At 40.7% G+C, this 22,414-nt stretch overlaps 1 protein-coding gene across 1 annotated transcript; it reads right to left on the reverse strand.

Moving 5' to 3' along the window:
* Nucleotides 1–644: 644 nt before the first annotated feature.
* On the reverse strand, nucleotides 645–21,677 carry LOC139135271 (ras-related protein Rab-43-like). Its single transcript, XM_070702575.1, has 3 exons — nucleotides 21,377–21,677; nucleotides 17,357–17,540; nucleotides 645–4,628 (listed from the first exon to the last, which is right to left on the reverse strand). Exons 1-3 carry the CDS (start codon nucleotides 21,572–21,574, stop codon nucleotides 4,372–4,374), a joined length of 639 nt encoding a protein of 212 aa, XP_070558676.1. The 5' UTR covers nucleotides 21,575–21,677; the 3' UTR covers nucleotides 645–4,371.
* Between the last annotated feature and the right edge of the window lie 737 nt (nucleotides 21,678–22,414).

The following is a 22,414-nucleotide window of genomic DNA, read 5'->3' on the forward strand; positions in this document are numbered from 1 at the left end:
AATGATCAATAATATCTTGAAAACACTATCTACATGTACCAATTATATATGTTAAGAATGTATACGTATGTACATGTACTTGGATTTTGGGTTTGTCATACAAAACCATGAAAGGTGGTAAAGCCAGTAGTCATGTAATCTTGACTTATTTGTGAGACTATCTGGCAGTGTTGAATATGGTCAGAGGAGGAAATTGCTGATCTTTTTCAGTGAATTAGATAACAGCATAGACATTCACCATTACATAAATACTTTCAATATGGCTCATTTAGTGCTGCATGAAAACAGGGTTATATGAAGTTATCCTAGTCAAGAGCAATGAATGAAATCTCACTGCAAGCTTCTATAGTAACAAACTATAGTAACGTTAGGCATGGTCATGTCAATTCTTGGACTGCAGCAGGCTCAAAAAACACTATGTGCTCTCTCAATTTCCCTCTACAGATGGTCTTTCTTTCCAATGGAAAACATTACACAATGCTAAGAAAAGATTTGGTCATTGAATATCTGATTCCAGTTTCCTCTCTCAGAGTTCATCAGAATCTGAGAGTGTGTACATACATACGTATATGAATAAGGGGTGTGTTTACAGAAATTGGAGAGCTTTGAAACTGAAATTCTATCAAATGACTTAGAACTGAAAGTGTTTACACAATGCTGTTTTTATTCACATGTTTGAAGAAAGTCTTTACAACAACATAAAATTATACATGTATACAGTTGACTGGTAATTACAGAGGATGAGAGAGTAGCCGTCCTTTTGAGTGTGATTATTGGTATTTGACACTGCTTGTTTCCGTTCATGACAAACAACACAACCACTGCAAGGTATGGTTGATATGCAATGGTGACATGTCTTGCAGTAGACCAACACAAACTTTTTAAAATTTTTTTACATTCTTTTCCGAACACATTAACAAAGTGGTTGCAAGATTATCGACAAACATTATCTCCATACAGTGGGTGACTGCGACAAAAAAGATGGACACTACGAAGTATATCTCAGATGATGCAGTAACATGGAAACAATAAATATCCCAGTCAAATATCCAAACTAAATAATCACCAGGTGTTTTACTACAGAGAATCAACTGTTAAAATGATAATGGTCCACATCAACCCAAGTTAAAGCATTAAACACCTGGGCATGCTACTAGGACCTAATGTATGATTTTCTCGAGAAATTTCCACCACCTTCAATCCTATAGAAGTTTCATTTGCAATTTTTTATTATTTTCTTTACATCTGTACTTCATTTCCTTTTAAATCAAAAATGCTTACATTCAATATGTACATGGCTTGTCTTACGTACAAAGACACAGGTATTTCTTTACATGTTGCAAATTGATGGACAGTCAAAGCATAATCAAAGGAATAATAGCCATGACTGTGGAAAATAATTTTTTTCGGTAATTCAATCGGGCAGAACAACCCAATACTGTACTAGTAACATACTAAAGCATGATAAATTTACTAAGAATCGAACAATGTCTTTGGCAACAGGGGTCAACAAACCCAGAGGTTTCAGGCCCAGGAATGCAGATTTTGAGCTCTGACCAGCGGATCTACAATACCAGTCAAGGTAAGGCACCACAAAGTGTTGATACAGCACTATGGTGCCTGATGACCACCACAGGGCGGAGGAGAAATATCGCTGGGTGAGGGGAGATACATGTGATTGTTCTTGTTTTGATTCTGCCATCATCCTTGTAAAACATGTGTTCACTACCCAGAAGTTGGTGACCAGATTACAACAATGGTGTGCACAGTGATCAAGGATAGCAAGAAGTGGAAGAGGACATTTTAACTGAGGCATCACAGAAACAAAATAAAGTATAATAGAGTCTGCCTACCTAGCTACATTTCTCCTGTCCCTTGTGGTGAACAGTATCATTGGCATTACCTTGATACTTAAAGGTGGGGGGCTACAGAACACTGTATAGATTTGCTACTCCCTGTGGCTGGTTGCTATGCAATTTGCATGGACATGCTGTCAAAGTGAATTTGGTGTGTTCACTTTCACTTTGTCACCAATAACAATGGACATGCTGAAGTTGCAACAGGCTGACCGCTGAGCAATTTAAATACCTATTTCAGACAGTTAAAAACAAAAGGCAGCATAATGAACGTACACAATTACACTGTCTGCAAAGTGTGAGACATATAGAGTTTAGCTACTGCATCTCTAAGATACAGATTACTTTGTTGCTACTAATTCTTCTCAGGATAATTGTACATTAAAAAAAACAAAACGGTACCTTGGCTCTGTAAATGACCTTACCAAATTTCATACTTTCCAAAACCCGGTGACTTATGGTGATGTTTCAGCATTCCCTGTTGATGAGTGGACTATCTAAAGACCCTTTGTCAGCTGGATGGCACCTTTATTTTTGGATCCCCTGTATACGAGGTTATCGAAGCTATTTTTAAGGAGAAACTATCATAAAACTAAACCAATTAAATGACACATGACACAATGCCAAGCCATTGTCACAATTATTTCAAAAAATTATGTTTCACGATCACAGTACGCCTTGTTCTGTACCTATGACAGGTTTACGCACAATACTACACCAGCTGTTCATTCTCTGTGAGTGGTTACTTGGAGACAAGCTTATGCAAGTTTTTTGAGGAAGATATAATGTGTGTTTTCAAATTCAGCGCACATGCATAGTTTATGGCAATACTATTGGCCAATGTAATTTTGCACACAAGGTAATTCACTGTAGCACCAAACTGAAGTTTAAATCCGAAATGTTAGACATATGCCATCGAGTCTTGATGACTTGTCAATAATGGAAGGGAACTTGTGACACAGGATGTGGGATACTGAAAATTTCACCAATGGTTAACAGGGTGGCTGCTTCATGTCACACTTTTTTCCTTTTCTTTACATTTTTTATAACTTAGAAAGCTCACTGCCTCACATGGATGGATATCACAACAACTGACAGCCTCAAGATTTGATGTCAAAGCTGCGTCTGCGACGTGACTTAAGGCAATAATTGAGATAAATTAGAATTTAGACACAGACGTTCTGCACAAAGAGGCTGCTTCCCATTTTAAATTCACACATTTTGATCTAAGCTCTCTCCTGTGATGTGCAAGCATTATTTAGAAACCATCTTCCAGTTTCTGCACACCCTGTCATCTCCGTTTGCCTGTATATGGATCTGACCTCCCGACTGAAAGCAATGGGAATACACCATGGTTTGGTGGTGAAAGGGTTTGATTTGACATCAGACATGTCAGACTTTAGAATATAGTCTTACTTATGTTTAGGAGAAACTAGATTAGCAGTACAAGTTGATTTTTCATTCAAATTTATGACGATAGATTCACACTTTCTGTACACACACAGGATGTGAAGTGTATAAATTTTTCTGTACATTGAAAGCAAGATACATTATGCACTGTAAAACATATGGCAGTATTCATCTATTGTGTCTTCTCTACTCATACATAGAGAGAATGATAAAATGACCAATAGATTATGTTGTTGCTCTCGTGTGGGTCAACCAGACGACCTCAGTGCTCAACCATCATCTAACTGCGGTATAACAAATGCTGTTGTCAAACCCTGTCAACTCCATCATACAGAGTGACTGTAGTTTCATCATGTACTTGTGAAAAGCAACAAAAAAAACAACTATTCACTTGCATTTCACACGCATCAATTTGTCAATGGGAAATTACAGTACGGATACATTGCGCAAAAAAAAGTATTATGGGATAATGTTAGCAGTAGTAGTTAAGTTTTTGTTGAATAAATAAAAGAGGACTTAGAGTTGTACATGGTACAGTATCTTGGAAGTTCAAATGTGGCTGAATAAATAAAAAGTCGTCCAGTCACATATTTTTTGACTCGTTATTTAGTACAGGAATTAAAGAAGGGAAGTATATGATATTTTTTTTTTCAGAGATTTTGTAAAGACTATGAGTATCCTGCCAGGATAAAGAAACCCCTCTCTCTGTTCAAAGGAATATGTGAATGTTTAAAAACCCTGTTACTTGATCGAGTAGACGACTACAGTATAGTAATGGTACTTTGCAGAACACTGCCCAGCCTTCAAATTGCAAAATATCACGTTCAGTTTCTCTCAAAATATTATACATTTTGGTTACACCATTGCACTGAGTATATTGCAACCCAATACTTCTCCTGTTCTCGGCATTATACGGAACACCTAGGCAACAATGCCAACTTTGTACATTTACACACCTTTTTTTCAACTTTGTGTCCCCTCCCTGCATAGTGGATCAGCCTATTTTGGAGAAGTTCATAACACGGGCTGATCTAAAATCCAGGGAAATGCGGGGTGGTACCAGAGAGACACTGAGAGGAAACATCATGACTGACAGACTGACCGACTAACTACAACATCCCCAATTGCTGTCCACCCTTTTTGAATCTAATGAAATTTTCGGTGACTCGTCCCCTGTTTCCAGAGCATTCCCGCCTCCATGCCTCTTCTTGAGCTCCCTGGCCATTTTAAGAAATGCTTCGTCGACATTACTGGCATCCTTTGCTGATGTTTCAAAGCAATCAAGCATGGCGTGATGTGTTGCTAGGGCCTTGGCGTCAGAAAAATGCACTTCTCTGAGTTCTGTTAGATCACATTTATTACCTGAAAATGCAACACACAAATAGTAAACAGTTAATAATAATAATAGTAATAATAATAATAATTTATTTATAAAAGGTCTATATCCTCTATAATAAACAGTGATAACAGACGCTCCATAAAAATTACACTGCTACTAAAAAATGCAAAAGATGTATTAAAGTAAAATGAGAAATGTCCAGAGCTAAAAGAAAAATATGAAAGTGTAAAAATGTAAAAATCAACAAAACAACTCTTTGCACATCAACTCATCTGGTTAACTCATATCACCCCTAAAAAGTTAATTGATTTAAAAGAATAGAGAGTAGGGGAGCGTCAGACCTTAAGTAGAAGATTGTTCCAAGGAAAGGGGGCTGCAACACTGAAAGCGCAATCCCAATATTCTCAGTATGTGACCTATTTTGGCAGAGTTTAAACTGCTGATCAGCAGATCTCAAATTACGATTTGGAACATATAAAGAAATTATGTCACATAGGTAGTTTGAAGCAATGGAATGGATGCATTTGTGATTGACAATTAAAATCTTTAAAATTATACGTTGAGAAATATTAGCCAGTGTAACTGATTGAGCACCTGGGTGATATGTGAAGTGGGTTTAGAATGAGTGACAATCCTGGAAGCAATATTCTCAATTCATTGAATATGACAATTGAGTATCTATGAAGTCCTAATGAGTTACATGAATCAATGCAAGATGTAATAAATCCGTGGATTAATTGCTCTGCGGCAGATTTAGGAAGATACTTACGAAAATAAGTGAAATGCAACGTAAATGGAAAATGACAGAACAGCAGACCTCACCAACATGAGGCTTCATTGTGAGGCTAGAGTCAAGAGTAACCCCCGAGGCTATTGGCCTGACAGTGCATCGGAATCAAAGTATAATATCCCTGATCCCCTTCTCAGATTAATTACCGGAAACTGCAGAAAAGGTAACAAATTTAGTTTCCTCATCACGTAAGCAGAGAAAATTTGCTGTCATACAGGACCTAGCTTCTGAGTTATAGCTCATCAGACAAACATACAAACAGGAATTTTCCACTGTACATTGTATAAAATCGAGCACATATTTCATCTGGTGCAGTCCTGTTTATACTGCAGGGAATTCAAATTGAAAATCAGCATGAAAATAAAGGTGTAAACCAGAGGATCAAAATGACACATACTATCAATGCACACTATCATCACTATCATGATCATCAGGTTAAGTCTGTATGTGTTTGTGTATTTCTTACCAAGAAGGGTCTGCCAAGATCATGTTTTGAATGCATATTAAGGTATCCTCAGATGGTTAATGTAGTTCATGTGGGACATGTTTTTCATTTAATAAGATTCACAAATTTGGGCCAGATGTGATGATGGCACAGAGAAGAGTGATGGTGAAACAAGGTAAACAAGTTCATTTGTGCTAGGTACACAGTATTCTGGGACCAATTAGTTTTCAACGTGACACTACAATGCATCATTCTTATGATGAATTTATAAGTTAAGTTATATCTTCCTGAAAGACAGTGTTCACTCTTATTCCAAATAAAGTTACGGTAGAATGCGCCTCAGGGACAGATATTCGGACTTTCAAATTTTACAATTCTTTTCTTATCTACTACTTTGGGGGGAAGGGGGCTCATTTTAAAGCTTTTTGAGAAAGAAAAATTTTCAGTCTTTTTCAAAAATCACAAATAGTATTTGTCACAATGGAGCTAACCAGGGATCATTGCCAATTTGAATTTCAAATATGAGGTATATGTTCAGAAATATGCTTCTCTAATTCCACACATTGGATAATGATCCCAGATTTTATATAGAGAAAAGTTTGAGCAAAGCTTTAAGTCTTTCACTTTCAAGGTACATGCTACCTTATTCTAAACCAGGTCTATGCATACACAGGCTTCACAGCTAAAACTGCCTCCCTGATGTGCATAGGGGTTTTCTCTCTGAAGAGCTGCCTGCTATGTTGAAATTTGTACCACCAAACCTTTTTATGATTTTGAATGTGACTCAAATACTAACCTTTCATGACAGTGTTTTGTGCAGAATATTCAGTTTAGTTTGTACACTCAGTGTGACAGTTTTCGGACAGGGTAGTGAATTTCGCCCAAAGTCGTTTCGTAAATGACCAGCAATACGAAATCTTATTACCATACCTTTCGAAACTTTATTGTGGTTATCCTCAAACTCAGTTGACACGACGGGAGTGGTATTTCGGGGTCAAAGTTGCAAAAGTTTTGACCCCATGTTGAAGGCGTAGTAATCGGACTGCAATCCCAGAAATCGAACGTTGTGTTTGGAATGTGATTAGGAGCTAAGTATTGATAATTTGAAACTTCAAACAACTGATTTTTAATTTCGATGTGTTTAGAAAACTGTATATAAGAATATTTCATGATAACTAGTTAGTTTAATCCATGGACGACTAAACTATATTTCGACGTGTATAGCGCTTAGATATCGGACACAGGCTGTCTCTGTGTGTGCATGTTGCTTTCGGCACCTTGTATCGTACGGTGTGGCTAACTTCGCTAAGTTTGTTCAGTGAGTATTACTTATAATTGTTTCCATTGCATATTTTGTTTGTATTAGAATCGCAATAGCGAGTATATTTCATTGTATGGAATTATTTACCTGTCAAGTTTTTATGCAGTAAGTCACTTACCACGTTTACACAATTATGCTAAATATTGTCTGTCCGAAAACTGACACTTCTTACGTTCATTAACCCTTTTCCTGCCAAGTCGGTGAAAATCCGCTTGAAATTCGGTGTAGCTAGAATCTGAGCAGCCATGGCCGTTATCCTGCCAAGGCGGTGGAAATCGGGCTACTTTTTGGTACCCCCTTTCCTGCCTAGTCGACGGAACTACGTGTAGCAAACCCTTGCTCGCGCTAGGGGTCGTTCGAGGACAGGTTTTGGGCGAGGAACAGCGTTTGCTCTCGAAATGGGTTCACAGAGAGTCCAACGACAGGGAAAGGTGCGGAAGCTACCCAGCCAGTCCCCCACCCCGGTGGGGGACTGGTTTTTTTGGGGGGGACGAGTAGCGTACTTGGCAGGTTAGCACGTTGACGTATTCTAGCGGAGTTTGGGGTAACTTGGCTCTGAGGCACTACATAGATTGCGGCCGAAATTGACCATCTCGGCAACGCTAATCTGTAAGGCAACCGCCTAAGACCGCCTCAGCTGGCGGTGCAATTTTTTGCCAATGGTGCGAGACGAAAATCATGGACTTGGTCCTGATCAGTCCGGGTCAGCTCCAAAATTGGAGACGCTATACCATAATATTTTCCCCCTCTCATTAGCCAATCAGCGGCCAGCGCGCCATCAGTAAAAATTGTATTTCCTGGCAACCTCCACATGCGTCCTTCGTTACGTACGCCATACTGTGTCGAACTCCCGCGCCGTATTCTGTCATAATGTCGAACAGTTGTGAGGCCACTCTGTCAAAACACAATTTCAAAATCGCGTACCAGTTTTATTCTGGCTAAGACAACCAAACCCCATATATCGCTGTGATTCCTAGACTCTGGCTTGAAGTCCTGCGAAATATAAATCGTGTACCTACACAGATCGTTCAGAATACATGTACCCCATTTGTATCGGAGATGGCAGCGATACAAATTCTACCGTATGGGGAACAGTTGTGTGGCCACTCTGTCAACACATTTTCAAAATCGCGTACCATTTTTAGTCTGCGTTTGACAACTACAAAACAGGTACCGTTTTAAAGCTCTGACATTGCTCTTCTTTCTTGCAAAATGTTATACGCGTACCTACACAAATAACCTTTATAACAGTATTTCTAATAGAGATGACGAACATCCACAAAATGATTCTCGGTACTTGAGCGAAATCGATAAACTGGGGGTAGAAATGAATCGTCAATATTTCGAATATTTGTTCACTAATCGGACTCCTTGTTGGACATGACCTTCTGCAGAACACGCGGATTATGTTGACTGTCGAAATTCGTCGAAATTCACAAGACAGGGGCTTAATAAGCGGCCCAAAACTGCCGATCACACTTGGTGGGTAATTTGTGACCCAGCGTGACCTGTACTTTATTAATGATGTAATCTGGTCGATGATTGGCTGAATGCCGGAATACATTATCATAATGAGTCTCCAATTTTGGAGCTGACCCGGACTGCTGATTGACGGAAGTGCGGATTGATTTGACAGACTCGGCTTTCTCTAAGGCAACCGCCTAAGACCGCCTCAGCTGGCGGTGCAATTTTTTGCCAATGGTGCGAGACGAAAATCACGGACTTGGTCCTGATTGACGGGAAGTGCGGACGGATTTGACGGACTCGGCTTGATTAGTCCCTGACATGGAACTGATCCGAACGGACTTGAGCGACATTTGTGAAGGGTAACCACCGCTTTTAACCGACTTGTTACCTTCTCGAAAAGACTACCCACTCAGATGTCGGACGTTGTCGGCTGCACTTGGCTCTAGACGTTCAAGCCGTGCAACGAAACACACCGCCTCAGCCTTGCCATTCAGGAACATGGCCTCAAAATTTGATACCATTGTTCACCGACTTGGCGGCTGCGGTTAGGTGCGTGAACCGTTGTTCACCGACTTGTTACGCCTATGTTGTCCCTGTGAAGTTCGGCTAACGGCCGAGTCTAACGGGAGTTGGCAGACCTGTGTTTGGTTTATACCGTAGTATGACCGACTCAGGTAGAGGTACCTGTCGGTATATTCCGAGTTTTACGCACTCGGGCGTCAATGACGGGTCGTCATCACCGCTGATGACGTAGACGTGCTGGCCACGTTATTTGAAGGAGCCATGTTTGCCCAACGGACGAGGCCGAGACAGCTGTTGACAATTTTGGCATCCTTCATCTTTGACCGCCTTAGTTGGGTAAGCCGCTCGGCAGGCGACGGTTATGACCTAAACAAGCCGCTGAAGCACTGTTCGTTGCCGTACAAGAACGAGACGGCCAGTCCATTACTGCTTAATGGGCGATCTGTCGGGTTGGCTTGTCACTGACTTGGATGGCAATACGCCCTGCGCAGGCATACTTAGAAGGGACATGAGGTTAAAGATACGGGTTTCCCACCCGTACTAAACATGGGCTTGGGCCAACGTCCTTGGGTGGCAGGTGCGCATGCCACGTACCCAGCTGGACGGAATGTCAAGTTGAGATGCTAATGACATTGACTATGTTATGCTAAGTACTCGAGGGATTTGCATCGCAAATGAGTATTATTAGCATATCAGATGGTGCGGACAGGCAATTTACATGACGGGTAGGAATGTCAGCGCCGGTTGGTGGACTGATTGCCGTAGGTCCATTATAATAACAGGTGGATGCATATATTAACACCCCTGCGTCCAATCATGTCCAGGGCTTTGTTTCCCTGTGGCTTTAAAAGGGAGGGACCTGCTAGTCTGTCGACACTGTTCCAGACATGAGCTTGACGGACCGCAAAAGTTTTCTGAAGGCGAGCAGACGACTGAAGCTCAAAGATGCAGAGTCTCCGGGCGGTAGTGGTAGCGATCGTTGTGATGTCCCTAGTAAACGTTCTAAGAAGTCGGGCAAGAAACGCTCCCGTAAGGCGAAGCCATCTCCGGCTGAAAAACCCAGTGGTAAGCGTAAACGTAAGAGCGATCGTTCTGCCGATGAGGATGATGACGGGTCACCGGTTGCCAGTGGTTCTCGCCCGGCTGCTCCGGGAGAGACTACTTCACCTGCAGAGACTACATCTGCTCTTGTGGGAGATACTTCACCTGCACAGACTACGTCTGCTGCTGCTAGTGAGACAGTGAGTAATGAGACGGCTGATGCCATTGGTTCTCCCCCGGCTGCTCCGGGAGAGACACCACCTGTTGCTACTATGAGCCCTCATCCTGCGTCAGGAGAGGTTCCTGTGCCCAGTGCGAAAGAGCTTGAGTCCTCGTCATCAGCAGAGGCTGCCGAGCCCGCTCCTGCCATAGTTTCGTGTGCTGCGATGTCCCCGCCGAAAAAGATAGTGCGGAGGGTTCGTTATCAGGATAGCCCACCTGATTTTGAGCCAGATATGATCCTTGATGCCGCTACGGGCGAGTTCAGGCCCAGACGCCCAGACGACGGTGATATCACCGCTGAGTCCGACTCGGAGGTTGACGAGGATGCGGCAGAGGACGATGACTTTTATGACAGGCAGTATGTAGGTGAGGCAAGCTCTGACGACGATGATGACGTTGCTGCTGTGTTGGCGGAGGACGACACCCCTCCTGTCTGGCGTATGTCGGAGACTACCGATGCTAATATATTTGAGGAGACCGATTTTGACCATGAGAGAGGACCGACTTTCACCTTGCCCAGCCACGCCCGTGAGCTCGATTACTTTTTTAAGTTTATTCCAGCTACACTGATCAGATTGGCCAAGGACGAGACTAATAAATACGCCAAATTCCACCAGCGACATATCGCTAGGAAAATAGATAAATACTGGCGTAACGCTGACTACCGAGAGGTGCAGGCGTTCATTGGCGTCTTAGTCTGTATGGGTATCGACCGTAAATCATCAGTGGAGGATTATTGGTCTAGCGATCCCTTTCTGAGAAACCAGGGTATTTCTACTGTGATTACCCGCAGTCGCTTTCAGCAGCTTATGCGATACTTTCATCTGGCAGACCCAGAGAACGATCCACGTCGTGATCCTGATGAGGCACGCCGCCGACGTCGGTGTCAGGAGGATCCCCTGTATAAAATCAATCCATGGATGGAGCCCATAGTTGACCGGTGCGTAAATAATTATAAGATGGGTAGAGAGATCTCCATCGACGAGGGCATGGTGCGATTTACATGTAAGGGCCGTTCTAAATTTAAGCAGAGATTACCGCATAAGCCTGATCGAGACAGTTTCAAGATATGGCAGCTGTGCGACTCCACCACTGCATACATAGCTAACTTTGCACCGTACCTAGGTGTGAAATATCGGGATCGGACTGATGGGAGACGGCAGGAGCGAGGTGTGGTGAAAAGAATTACGATGGAGCTGGTCCAGCCATTCTGTGGATATAATCACAGCCTATTCTGTGATAGCCTGTTTAGCACGGTCGTTACTGCTAGAGAGCTGATGGAGACCGGGATCTACATGGTCGGGAGTTTTAACCGCCGTAATCGTCGCACCATGCCCCCTCAATTAATTCCGCCGGGTAAGAGGAAGCGCCTTCCTCTGTCTGTTGGGGATATGAAAGCCACGACCAGAACGGACTCTCGTCTTAACATCACTGCTTATCAGGATAGTAACGCTCAGGTGCTGATCTTGAATACGGTCTATCCACCCTTGGAGTGCGTGCCAGTGGGGGAGGGAGACGAGCGGCGACAAGTGCCTCTGTCGCTGTATAATTATCGCCGGTACATGGGAGGCGTCGACCGAGCCAACCAGAAGCGCAAGTACTTTCACACTGGGCGCAAGAACCACAGATGGTGGACATATCTGGCATGTTACCTGATTGATGTTGCCCTGGTAAATGCATATATATGCTTCAAGCATGTACACCCTGATAGTAAGCTGACCCATAAGATGTTTCATCTGCGTGTCGGGAAACAACTCATTGGCGGTTATTGTGGGCGATCGCAGCCCAGTGTGAGAGAGGTCGAGGCCACTGTTTCTCTTGCCTCGTACATCAATCCACAAAATCAGCCGATGCACGTTGTCAGCCGTTTGGAGGGGCGGCAGAAATGCTGTAAAGTATGTAGCAGAGAGGGTAAGACCACTGCGAGCGGACGACTGTCTGAGACGTCCAAAGGATGTAGTCTGTGCGGGGTTCATCTTCACGAGGGCGAGTGTTTTGCGGCTTTTCATCATCGCATGATGCTACGAGGTAAGAGGAGCATTGGCGTGCAGACCTCTACTCACACAGCCCCGACGACACCACTCAGCAAGAGAACCCGACGTAAATAACGGACAGGGGACAGCTTCGCCTAACAGTGGCTTGACTGTATTCTTAACACGGACCATGATCACATTTTGAGCACGGTTGTGCCGTTTGTTTGTGCTTTACGATCCCGCTGATTGTAAATTGAAACACGGATTATTTTGTACAATCCCCCGATTGTAATCTTTGTAACACGGACCATGCACTCGGACGTCGAGACAGACTCTGAGATTTATTATTCGGCATAATGTAAATTATTCCCGAATAAAATACTATCTATGGATCGCATATTTTCGTTTGTTTTGTTTAGACGGATTATTTTGTACAATTCCCCATTATTTTTTGAAACACTTCCCCCGATTGTAATTTTTGAAACACGGATCTGCACCTCGATGTAATTTTTGAAACACGGACCATGCACTCGGACGTCGAGACAGACTCCGAGATTTATTGTTCGGCATAATGTAAATTATTCCGAATAAAATACTATCTATGATCGCATATTTTGTTTGTTTTGTTTTTACCCCCACTTTCGTTTTTGGCAGATCCGTAAGGACGCTATAGTAATGGATGAACGTGCGTTGTATCACGTGGGAGGGGCACAGCCCAACGGAGGCTGTGCTCGTGCGACGTAGACGTTGTACCAACCATCTGTCGTTGGGGTTAGTGCATAGAGCAGTTGCACTGTCCAGAGCTAAGGTGGTACAAAACTGCACCTTAGTAACAACTGCACAACTAACGTGTTAGGAAACGGTAACACTAACGAGCTAAGTGTTCACTGAACTGGCCAAACTACGTACACGCCTTCCTTCAATGGCGGAACTATGTCGTTGACACTACGTCAAAGCAGACTGCAATGTGCGACTCTTCCAAGTCGTTCAAAGTACGTGGCCAAGTGACACAACCCAGGGGAAACAGGACAGGTTTGAGGGTGCTGCCGCACCCATAGCACTAACCCCTGGGTCTTCTACTAACCCACGAGAGAGGTGACGTTTCCCCGGTGTGGCCGTGCGTGCCGGCGAACGAGCTTTACTTCCGCGAAAGTAAGCTAGAAAAGGGCATAAAAGTGCACGTCCCCTGGGGCAAACAACGCCCGTGACCTCGTCATTTTCTGGACACAACCTCATCAGCGGTTGCCCCTCTATACGGGCATGCAAAAATTTTTGAAGTCTAACACGTATATGGTCGGTAATCGTACCCCGAAAATGCGGTATTTTCCCGCCAAATGCCTGGCAGGAAAGCGTGCAGGAGAGCCTATCTTCTGTAGACACGGAAAAGGGGGCCGATTTTGACCGACTTGGCAGGATAACTGACAGGGGCGCTCGGCAGGAAAAGGGTTAAATGTACTTTTTTTTTCTCGAAACAACTGCGCAGTTGTCGTTAAAACTACATGCAATCGTAGCGAACAATGGAAAGAATATTTCCAAAATCATTATTCTCCCCCACATTCAAAATTCAATGCTAAATCAGGACTTTAGTCAAAATTTCAGTTACTTTGACCTGACGGCAGTATGTATACAGTATCACTGACGCGGTGTCAGACGACAATTTGTGACCGGCGCTCGTAGCGAACTCAATAGCTTCTGCCAAAAAAACTATCGGAAATGCAACAACAGTGTCACCTTACTTAATATGAGGTCACATGACCTGTAAAACGCTATCGATACGGAGCAAAGTGAGTGTAAATAACAGCATGTCACTAAATGTCCGAAAACTGAGGTCGTCCGAAAACTGTCACACTGAGTGTAGTGAACACAGTTTTTGCATGCTCTCACAAAGAGACAGGATGTAAAAACTTAGATACACTGAGACTTGGTTTTGTTAATCTACCTTCCTTTACATTATAGTCATTAAAATTTTACGGATATGACGTGAATTAGGATATAAACTGTACTATTCATAAATCAAAGTGGCACAATAGAAAGTAAGATGTCGGCCATTTTCATGACCCCTGCATGACCTTACATCCTGGCATTGTTATGGGTTACACTCCAAGAGGTTAAATTTTGAAAATAAAAGTACTTTTTACTATGTGAAATGAATTCCTGCTTCAGAGTGAGAAAAGTCAGGTTTTGAAAGATCACGCACTAACAAAAGTACCAGGATGTAAGTCACAAGGGGTCAATAAAAGGACAGCCATGACTACAGAATGAGATATAACCTCTGAAGGTACAGCATATAACCTTGGAAGGTACAGCACATTTCCATTATCAAATATAAACAAGGAAACATCAAGTACATGGTATTCATAAATCAATGTACACAGTGGGCCTTCACTTCTGCTTGAAGAACAATTTTGAAATTTTAATGTAGCAAACATCCTTTACGTGTTTCTCAAACTCAAACAAATCCTCTTTTCCTATTCCAATTTTCAAACAATATGACAGTCAGAATTCTGTATCAGTTACTGCTACACAAGAGACAACTCCTATGGCCTCCCAATAACAACTCATTACATATTACATTCATTAGCAGTACACTCTAAGTGAGTTGACATTAAGGTGACCTATGAGATTTGAAGGCTTGAAGATGGATATGAGCTGCAGTAATGTTTGATGTTTCCAATGATCCTTACAAGTTTATCACTTTCTGCCCATGAGCAGTATCAAATAAACAGTTCTTATGTTGTTAGAAGAAGTATTTTACATTTTCATATTTTTTGTAAATGTTGATTAATTAGCGAATAGGCAAAGTAGTAGCCTTGAAAAAAATGCAATTTTCTTCTACTTGACAATGAACTCTAAGTCAGGAGTGAAATTTGGCTGCCAACCATAACACTTGACATTTAACACACAAATGCTGTACTGAAAAGTTGAACACTCAGCAGTTAGATACGATGGAGGGTGTAGAACAAGAAATCACGTTACTCAAAAAACAAAATACTTTAAAACAAGGCAATAGCACTATAGAAGGAATAGATCAGTGACTAGGCACAAGCTTTAATTTTGTTTTGACAACAATACTTTACACAGCCAAGATACAACATGCATTGCTTGCAAACAAATAAATCACACACACATACCAGACATAAATGTAGGGCTGCCAATTAAAAACAAATGTGTATATAATTCTACAACAATAACAACTTAATGTGACCATTTCATCTCCAGTTTTTCTTTGTCTACTTGCACTGAGACATGGGTATCGGCAATGTGTATGTCATCAAACTTTTATAGTGTACATGTTTGCTTTTATGCCAGTATTTCTATGAGTCTTTGTACGGTGTTACTACAGGTACTTGAGGCTCAGCTCTCATAGCAAAGTGTACAAAGAGAATACGACACAAGATAATTTCATGGTGACATTTTAAAATGTATGTTGGCTATCAAGGTCTTGTATAATACATATTTCAACTCATCTTGTGTGACCTAAATGTCACATTTAACTAAGATGTACCACTACTGTATTGTATGATCTCAACTTTTGAATGGCGAGTTTCTAAACTTGTACAAAGATCTAAGCAGAACTGGGATTGAAAGGGCTAAAGAGGACAGTTTAGAATTGAAATCTGATGACTGCTAAACACATTTAACCCTTTTCCTGCCAGACAGTAATAACTGTATCACTTCCCCATCAGTAAAGTCAGTAAAAAAGCGGTATTGAGCCAAAACATGACGTATTTTCACCCACTTGGCTTGGTATGTTATAGCATCTTTTGTCCAAAAAAAGTCAACTTTACAGCATTATGTTTTCAACAGCCTTCAAATGTATAGTATTATGTTAAAATACATCATACGGAATACGTTGTGTTTCATTAATTTTAACCATCTTGACCTGGTGGTGAAATATGGATTTGGCAGGAAAAGGGTAAATGAGAAACTGAACACACAAAGATCCAATGAGAGAAGATGACAGACATCTTGACGTTGTTTTCATCTTGACAGAGAAAGCAATCATATGCACTAACCTGACAAGGTGCATTCAAATTAAACTTGTGTGTATATGTATATGACATCTGGTAGAATATTCAACCAAGAATATACAGCCTGACTGACACTAAAATAGCCAAAACGCTTCTTTATCAATTTATTAATGCACACACTAACCAACGTGTAGAAGCTATATATGTACATGTGTTGATTTAGCAGTACAGCCATTTTATCCTGTCATTCATTGAAAATATTTGGCACAATACCAGTACATGTACCAGTATTTCAAATTGGGGAGCAACCTGTTGATAATGACAATATTTCCTATGTTTCAATCCACATAGGATTGCACTCCAAACCAAATCATAAGTACCATCTGATCAATAGACTACATTATACATGTACTGTCCCTACACCCTCTTACAGTACTCCATCCTGGCCCAGAATCCTTTGTGTCATTCATTTCTATAATTAGCCATTCAAGGAGACATGAGGGCAGACCTCTAAACCATTGACATTTTGGTGAAAACTACAAGAAAGCATGGAGTTGAAATGAAACATTTTCTGAACCGCCATATGTCATTTCAATTTCTGTGTACAACAGTCTGCACTATTACACTCACTAATATTATAGATTATTTTTCATCATCAGTGTTGGCCTACAGTTCTTAAAAACTCACAAACTTAACAATTATTTTGATCTCTTTCAGGGGACAGGTTTAGAATGGATGTCACATACCCTCATCACTTGGGGTTACCATAACGAAGTATTGATTATCAGGTCATGACCCTGCCTTTTTTTATTCATGAAATTGCATGCCTACCTATTCAGTGATAAATACAAATACAGGCTGTCTGTAAAGGAAATGTTATAGGTAGGGGCAGCTGTCTTAACAGTTGTATAAATTCTGGTAAATGCATTGCAACCCACACATCTTATTAATGCCACAAATTACCAAAAGCAGTGTCAATGCACAGTGACGTCACCATACCTATTAGCATCTGTATGACGTTGCCACCGGCATATTTTTTCACGTCTTCCATCCACCTCGGTACGTTGTTGAAAGTTTCTTTCTTGGTTATGTCGTATGCAATTATCACACCGTTTGCGCTACGGTAGTAACTCTGTGTTATCGTGCGGAATCTTTCTTGACCCGCCGTGTCCCATACTTGTAACTGCAAGAAAATCATAATATGGTGAGATGTTGTTAATAGTAACAATTTCAAGCTGGCAAAAATTCATCAACATCCTATGATGACAGGATTTCAAATTCTTGTGCTCAGTTTGAAAATCAAGAGCTGTGTGTAGAAGGCTCGTTAAAGAGACTACATGTACAATGTAATCACACATGTAGTTAAATAAAGATGTATACATTTAAAATTACTGTCACAGAAATCATTTTCCTTCATAGGTGCAGAATATTTCTCTACAGACAAGATACATGTATAACAAATGTAGATTTCACCCTTTCACCCCAGTTCCCTGTATATAGGTCCAACTTTACCATAGAAAACAATGGATTTGGGACAAACCATGGTGGTGAAAGGGTTAAGGAAGTTAAGACAAGTACTACATTACTGTACATTCCAGAGAATTTCTCCTACCACACCAAGGTGTTAAATACAATGTACACCTGTATAAAACTAGCTTTTTTGCTTTCATGGTAAATGTAAAAGAAATATTAATACTGGGGGATCCTGAATGCAGAGAAACAGACTGTCTGAACAAAACTATTTACAGATTTAATATATTCTAATAGCAAAAATGTTTGTATGCGTGTCTGAATGAAATAGTTGATGTTCCTGAAGTAAGTTCATTGTGATATTTAAATTACATAAAATATTCATGAAATAGTGGACTGATGTATTTTGAAGATAGTCTGATTTGATATTTAACCCCTTGACTACCTATGGCGCCGGATATATCCGGCGCCATATTGAATTACCATATACCTAGAGCGCCGGAAATATCCGGCACAGTTAAATAGGCGTATTTGCTTCGTTTTTGTCGCTAAAAATCCTGTAATTTCGGCGTCGGCACGCAGCGCGACTAAGATTGATGTATTCTGATCTGGCCTGAATGTGATTGCGCCCCCGTACGTCCGAGTATGGCCAAAATCCGGAAGCAAATGTCGTGACCCTTGACCTCGACCCTGAAAGGTCAGGCTGATCACAGAAGCGTCGCGCTGATTGTTTACAGTTTTCAGAAGTACGGACGATTGTGAAGATGTTCATGGTTTGTTTTTTTAATGAAATGAAATGTTTATTTATTGAAAACAAATGATTTATATGTAAATACGTTCTATTAACAGCAATATTCGTGAATGAAACTAGAGGAAATACAATTTTTTACTATAAGCCAGTGAAATTTTATAGCACCCATATTATCAATATGACTGGTCACATGACTGGTCATGTGTGATGTGTTGTTCCCTAAAATGTATTTTTCAATATTGTGAATTATTTTTTGATAAATCATAACCATTTTAGATGCATGTTTCTGCAAGGAAGACATAAAGCAGGTGTTTACAAATATAAAATGTGTTGATTTTCAAATACAGAGTGTCAGATGCTGATGTTTGTGGTTCATTTATTCTGCCTTTTGTGTATCATATAAGTTGAAAACTGACCTCTAACTGTCTGCAATATTATCATTCACAGTGACTCAGTTTACAGAGCAGCTATTGCCACCTTGGCAAGGACTGGTTTGATTCAATGTTTTGCTTTGATTGAAGGGTGTGGGTAATAATGTACTGCACATAAAACTGCTATTCTGAAATCAATAACATGTGATTGGCAGTTCAATCAATAACATGTGATTGGTGTTCATGATTCCTAGATAATCACACGTCCTGACCAATCTACCACTTCTACTTCAAATTCTATTACAACTGACCTCTTTTGCAGAATTCTGTCAACAATTACTACCGAACACTCTTTTTTCAGCAAAAATTACCATTGTCTTTTACATAAAACATGTGAAACTGAAATATCATATTCCATGCAAAAAGTACCAGGATGTGAGGTCACGCATTGCTAATGAAACTGACCTATTGACCCCTTGACAAGGAACAAGAAAGAGGAAACCTATATTCAGCAGTTTTACCGAAGACATGAGGAAATGTCTGTTGAGAGAACAAATTCATCATCTTGAAACATTAATATAATCTGCCTGTGAGTTTTGTGATTTACCATTATATTCAAATACTCATGTGACACTGAGAAGGTGCACACTGTATTTATCAACAATACTGATTATCACAACAGTAAAATATGCTTTCGCAGGACATCATACAAGGTGCTAGTTTCAAAGCATCACAGTTATTGCTCAGAGCGATGAGTTTGGAAATAAAATCATAGAAATGAAAGCCACGGAATTCAACCTGAAAGGAGAAACCTTGCAGCAAAAAACACAGGATTTAATGGTTATCATTCCAGGTACGCAAAAATGACCTACTGTTCTGTTGGGCTTCCTATAGGAAGTGTGGCTTGTAGATTTGTACAGTCCAGTGGAAGTACTGCTGATATTGATCATCAGGTATAATAGAATTATCTTATCGCGGCAATGAAGTGTCATCAAAAGCTGGACAAGCATACAAACATAGAGATAAAGCAGGAAGGGCATGGATCACACACGGTAAAACTATGACTGTGAGGAACTATTCATATTGTACTTAGTACTAGAAATACTATTATAATCACATTTCTAGTTATTTGTACCAGCTGTCAAGTCTGGTGACCTTTCAATAATGGTATTGGCAATATGTCCCTGTGAAGGTTTATTGTGGCATGTTTCTGTCAAATTGTCTTTTGAACTTCCTAACCAATCCTTATTTCAAATATTAATCATATTAACTTGACTGAATATCTGAAGCAGTCCAGAAATGAATTCATGAAACATCTCTTTTTTTTTAGCTCAATGGTAAGTATTACAAAACAAACTGTTGGCATTCCTTCATGTCTATTTTTATTTGTATCATTCATAGTCAGTCATTTGTCTTTATTGTGTATGGCTGCCGTAAGTGTTGCATATTTGCATCCCCCAGTTATGTGCCCACGCTATGGGATCTACCGGTAATTAAAAGTACCACAGGGGTGGGCTACCAGGTGGATACCATGAGCATTTGGATACCATAAGCTCTCACACAGGGCTACTCAGAGAAGCATGTTGTTGGCGAAATCAACAATGTTCCCTGATTCCATTTTGAATTTTTTTTAACTGAAGACAGATCAATTTGTCCAGTAACTACTCTCAGGGCTTAAAAAGCCTACCTCTCGTACGCTGTAAAGGTAGCAGGACTAATAGCTGGGTAGTTTCTGCCAAATTAAGCTGCAATGATTACAGATTTGGCAGATGTCAGTGAAGAATGTGATCTTAGTTTCTGCAAATCATATGCAAATGTAGAATGATGGAATTTTCACAGGTATCAATCATACAACACCGATGTCAGCCTCTTCACATTCCATCATGAAATGGGCGGACACAGGTGACGTAATAAAATAGAACTCAGGAATTTTTTCAGTATACAATTTAAGTTCTGACTTCACATGAAGTGTACCATGGATTTTGGGGAATTGGGGAAACACCTGATTGGTTGGCCGTACCATGGAGGTAGTAGTACTACCTCCATGGCCGTACAGATGTAACAGATACCAACATGTAGAACCTGTGGTTTCCTGTGAAGTTCTTTCGTGACACACACAGAGGAAACTAAAGGCGTCACTGGTCGGTAAAAATTACGAAGTGGAAATTTTAGCAAATATCTTTGAACTAATTCTCAACAATATCCCTTAAAACGGTCCTAACAGTATTACTAGGTGTTGGCCTTGGGGTCAAGGAAACTTCTACCTGTTCAGATTCTGTAAAGTCTTGCTAGGTGGACATGTGACGGCTCCGGCTACTTCCGGGTTCCTTCAGTGTCATTAGAAGACTCATTACTGAATACGTGTACAGAAAAAACCTAAACTGGAAACATAACAGCAGATTCACCTTGTATTGAGTCTTGCCTTACCTTAACTCGTTTACCATCTATGTGCAGTGTCTTCATTGTAAAATCGACACCGATCGTACTGTGTTGTTTTTCGAGAAAGGTTCCCGATTTGAAACGCTGTACAACACATGTTTTGCCCACTCCCGCGTCTCCTATGAGGACTATTTTGAAAAGAAAGTCAAATGAATCGTCCGTTTCAAGTTGACCGTAAGAAGACATCCCAAATGTAGATAATTATGTGAGATTCGCGTGAAATATGACCGGAATAGCCCTTGATCTGCCAACTTGCGTCGTGTATTTGAATGATGTCATCCACGTCACTGCGCAGGCGCACATGAATCGACGAAATGTCCGACGGGAAGCCTACGGTACGGATGAGATGAACCCATTGCGAAAGGCACGAAGGCATATTTTCACATTCGAGTCGGTGAAATTAAGAAAATTTCGTCTAACAACTTTTCGTGCAACTCCTTTTATCTTATTTCATGGTGATAGGGCCTAAGCCCAAAACTCATTTGCAACATGGCACATGGAATATATTCGAATATTCTTTATTTAGCCTACTCGACACATACTAACAGAGAGTATGGTATGGTACATCAAGATGTGTTACAAATGTAAGTGAACAATACAGAGAAAGAAAAACAACCATTCAACTCTGTAATACGAAAACATGCAATAATTACATTCATTGGAGCTGCTTGAGCTCAGTATAAGCATGTGCTCTTTAAGAAAACAGTAAAAGTCTGAACAACAAATGAACAAAAGTTACCTGCAGGACATTTTTCAGCCCGGAGCTGCTGGAGGGTTCAGCATACATTTGTATTCTTTAGAAATACAGCTAGATCAAGAACATTTTGTTCCATTACCTTGTTCACAACTTCATCTTTTTCTAAGAGAACATTTACAAAAATCTGTACCACTACTTTGTCCCAATAAAATTCTTTCTGAAGTATGATTTTTAACATGAAAATAATAAATGAAAGTCATCATCAATTTCATTATAATCACATCTCTGACAGATTCTTTCACTCAAATGTAATCTAGGTTTACTTTTTC

Source organism: Ptychodera flava, chromosome 6 (assembly GCF_041260155.1).
Source record: "Ptychodera flava strain L36383 chromosome 6, AS_Pfla_20210202, whole genome shotgun sequence".
NCBI lineage: Eukaryota > Metazoa > Hemichordata > Enteropneusta > Ptychoderidae > Ptychodera > Ptychodera flava.

Coding starts and splice junctions, on each gene's coding strand:
- LOC139135271 (XM_070702575.1), bottom strand. CDS start 21,574: ATGTCTTCTTACGGTCAACTTGAAACGGACGATTCATTTGACTTTCTT. Junction 17,541..21,376: donor TAGATGGTAAACGAGTTAAG/GTAAGGCAAGAC, acceptor ATTTTCTTGCAG/TTACAAGTATGGGACACGGC. Junction 4,629..17,356: donor CGTCATACAGATGCTAATAG/GTATGGTGACGT, acceptor TTGCATTTTCAG/GTAATAAATGTGATCTAACA.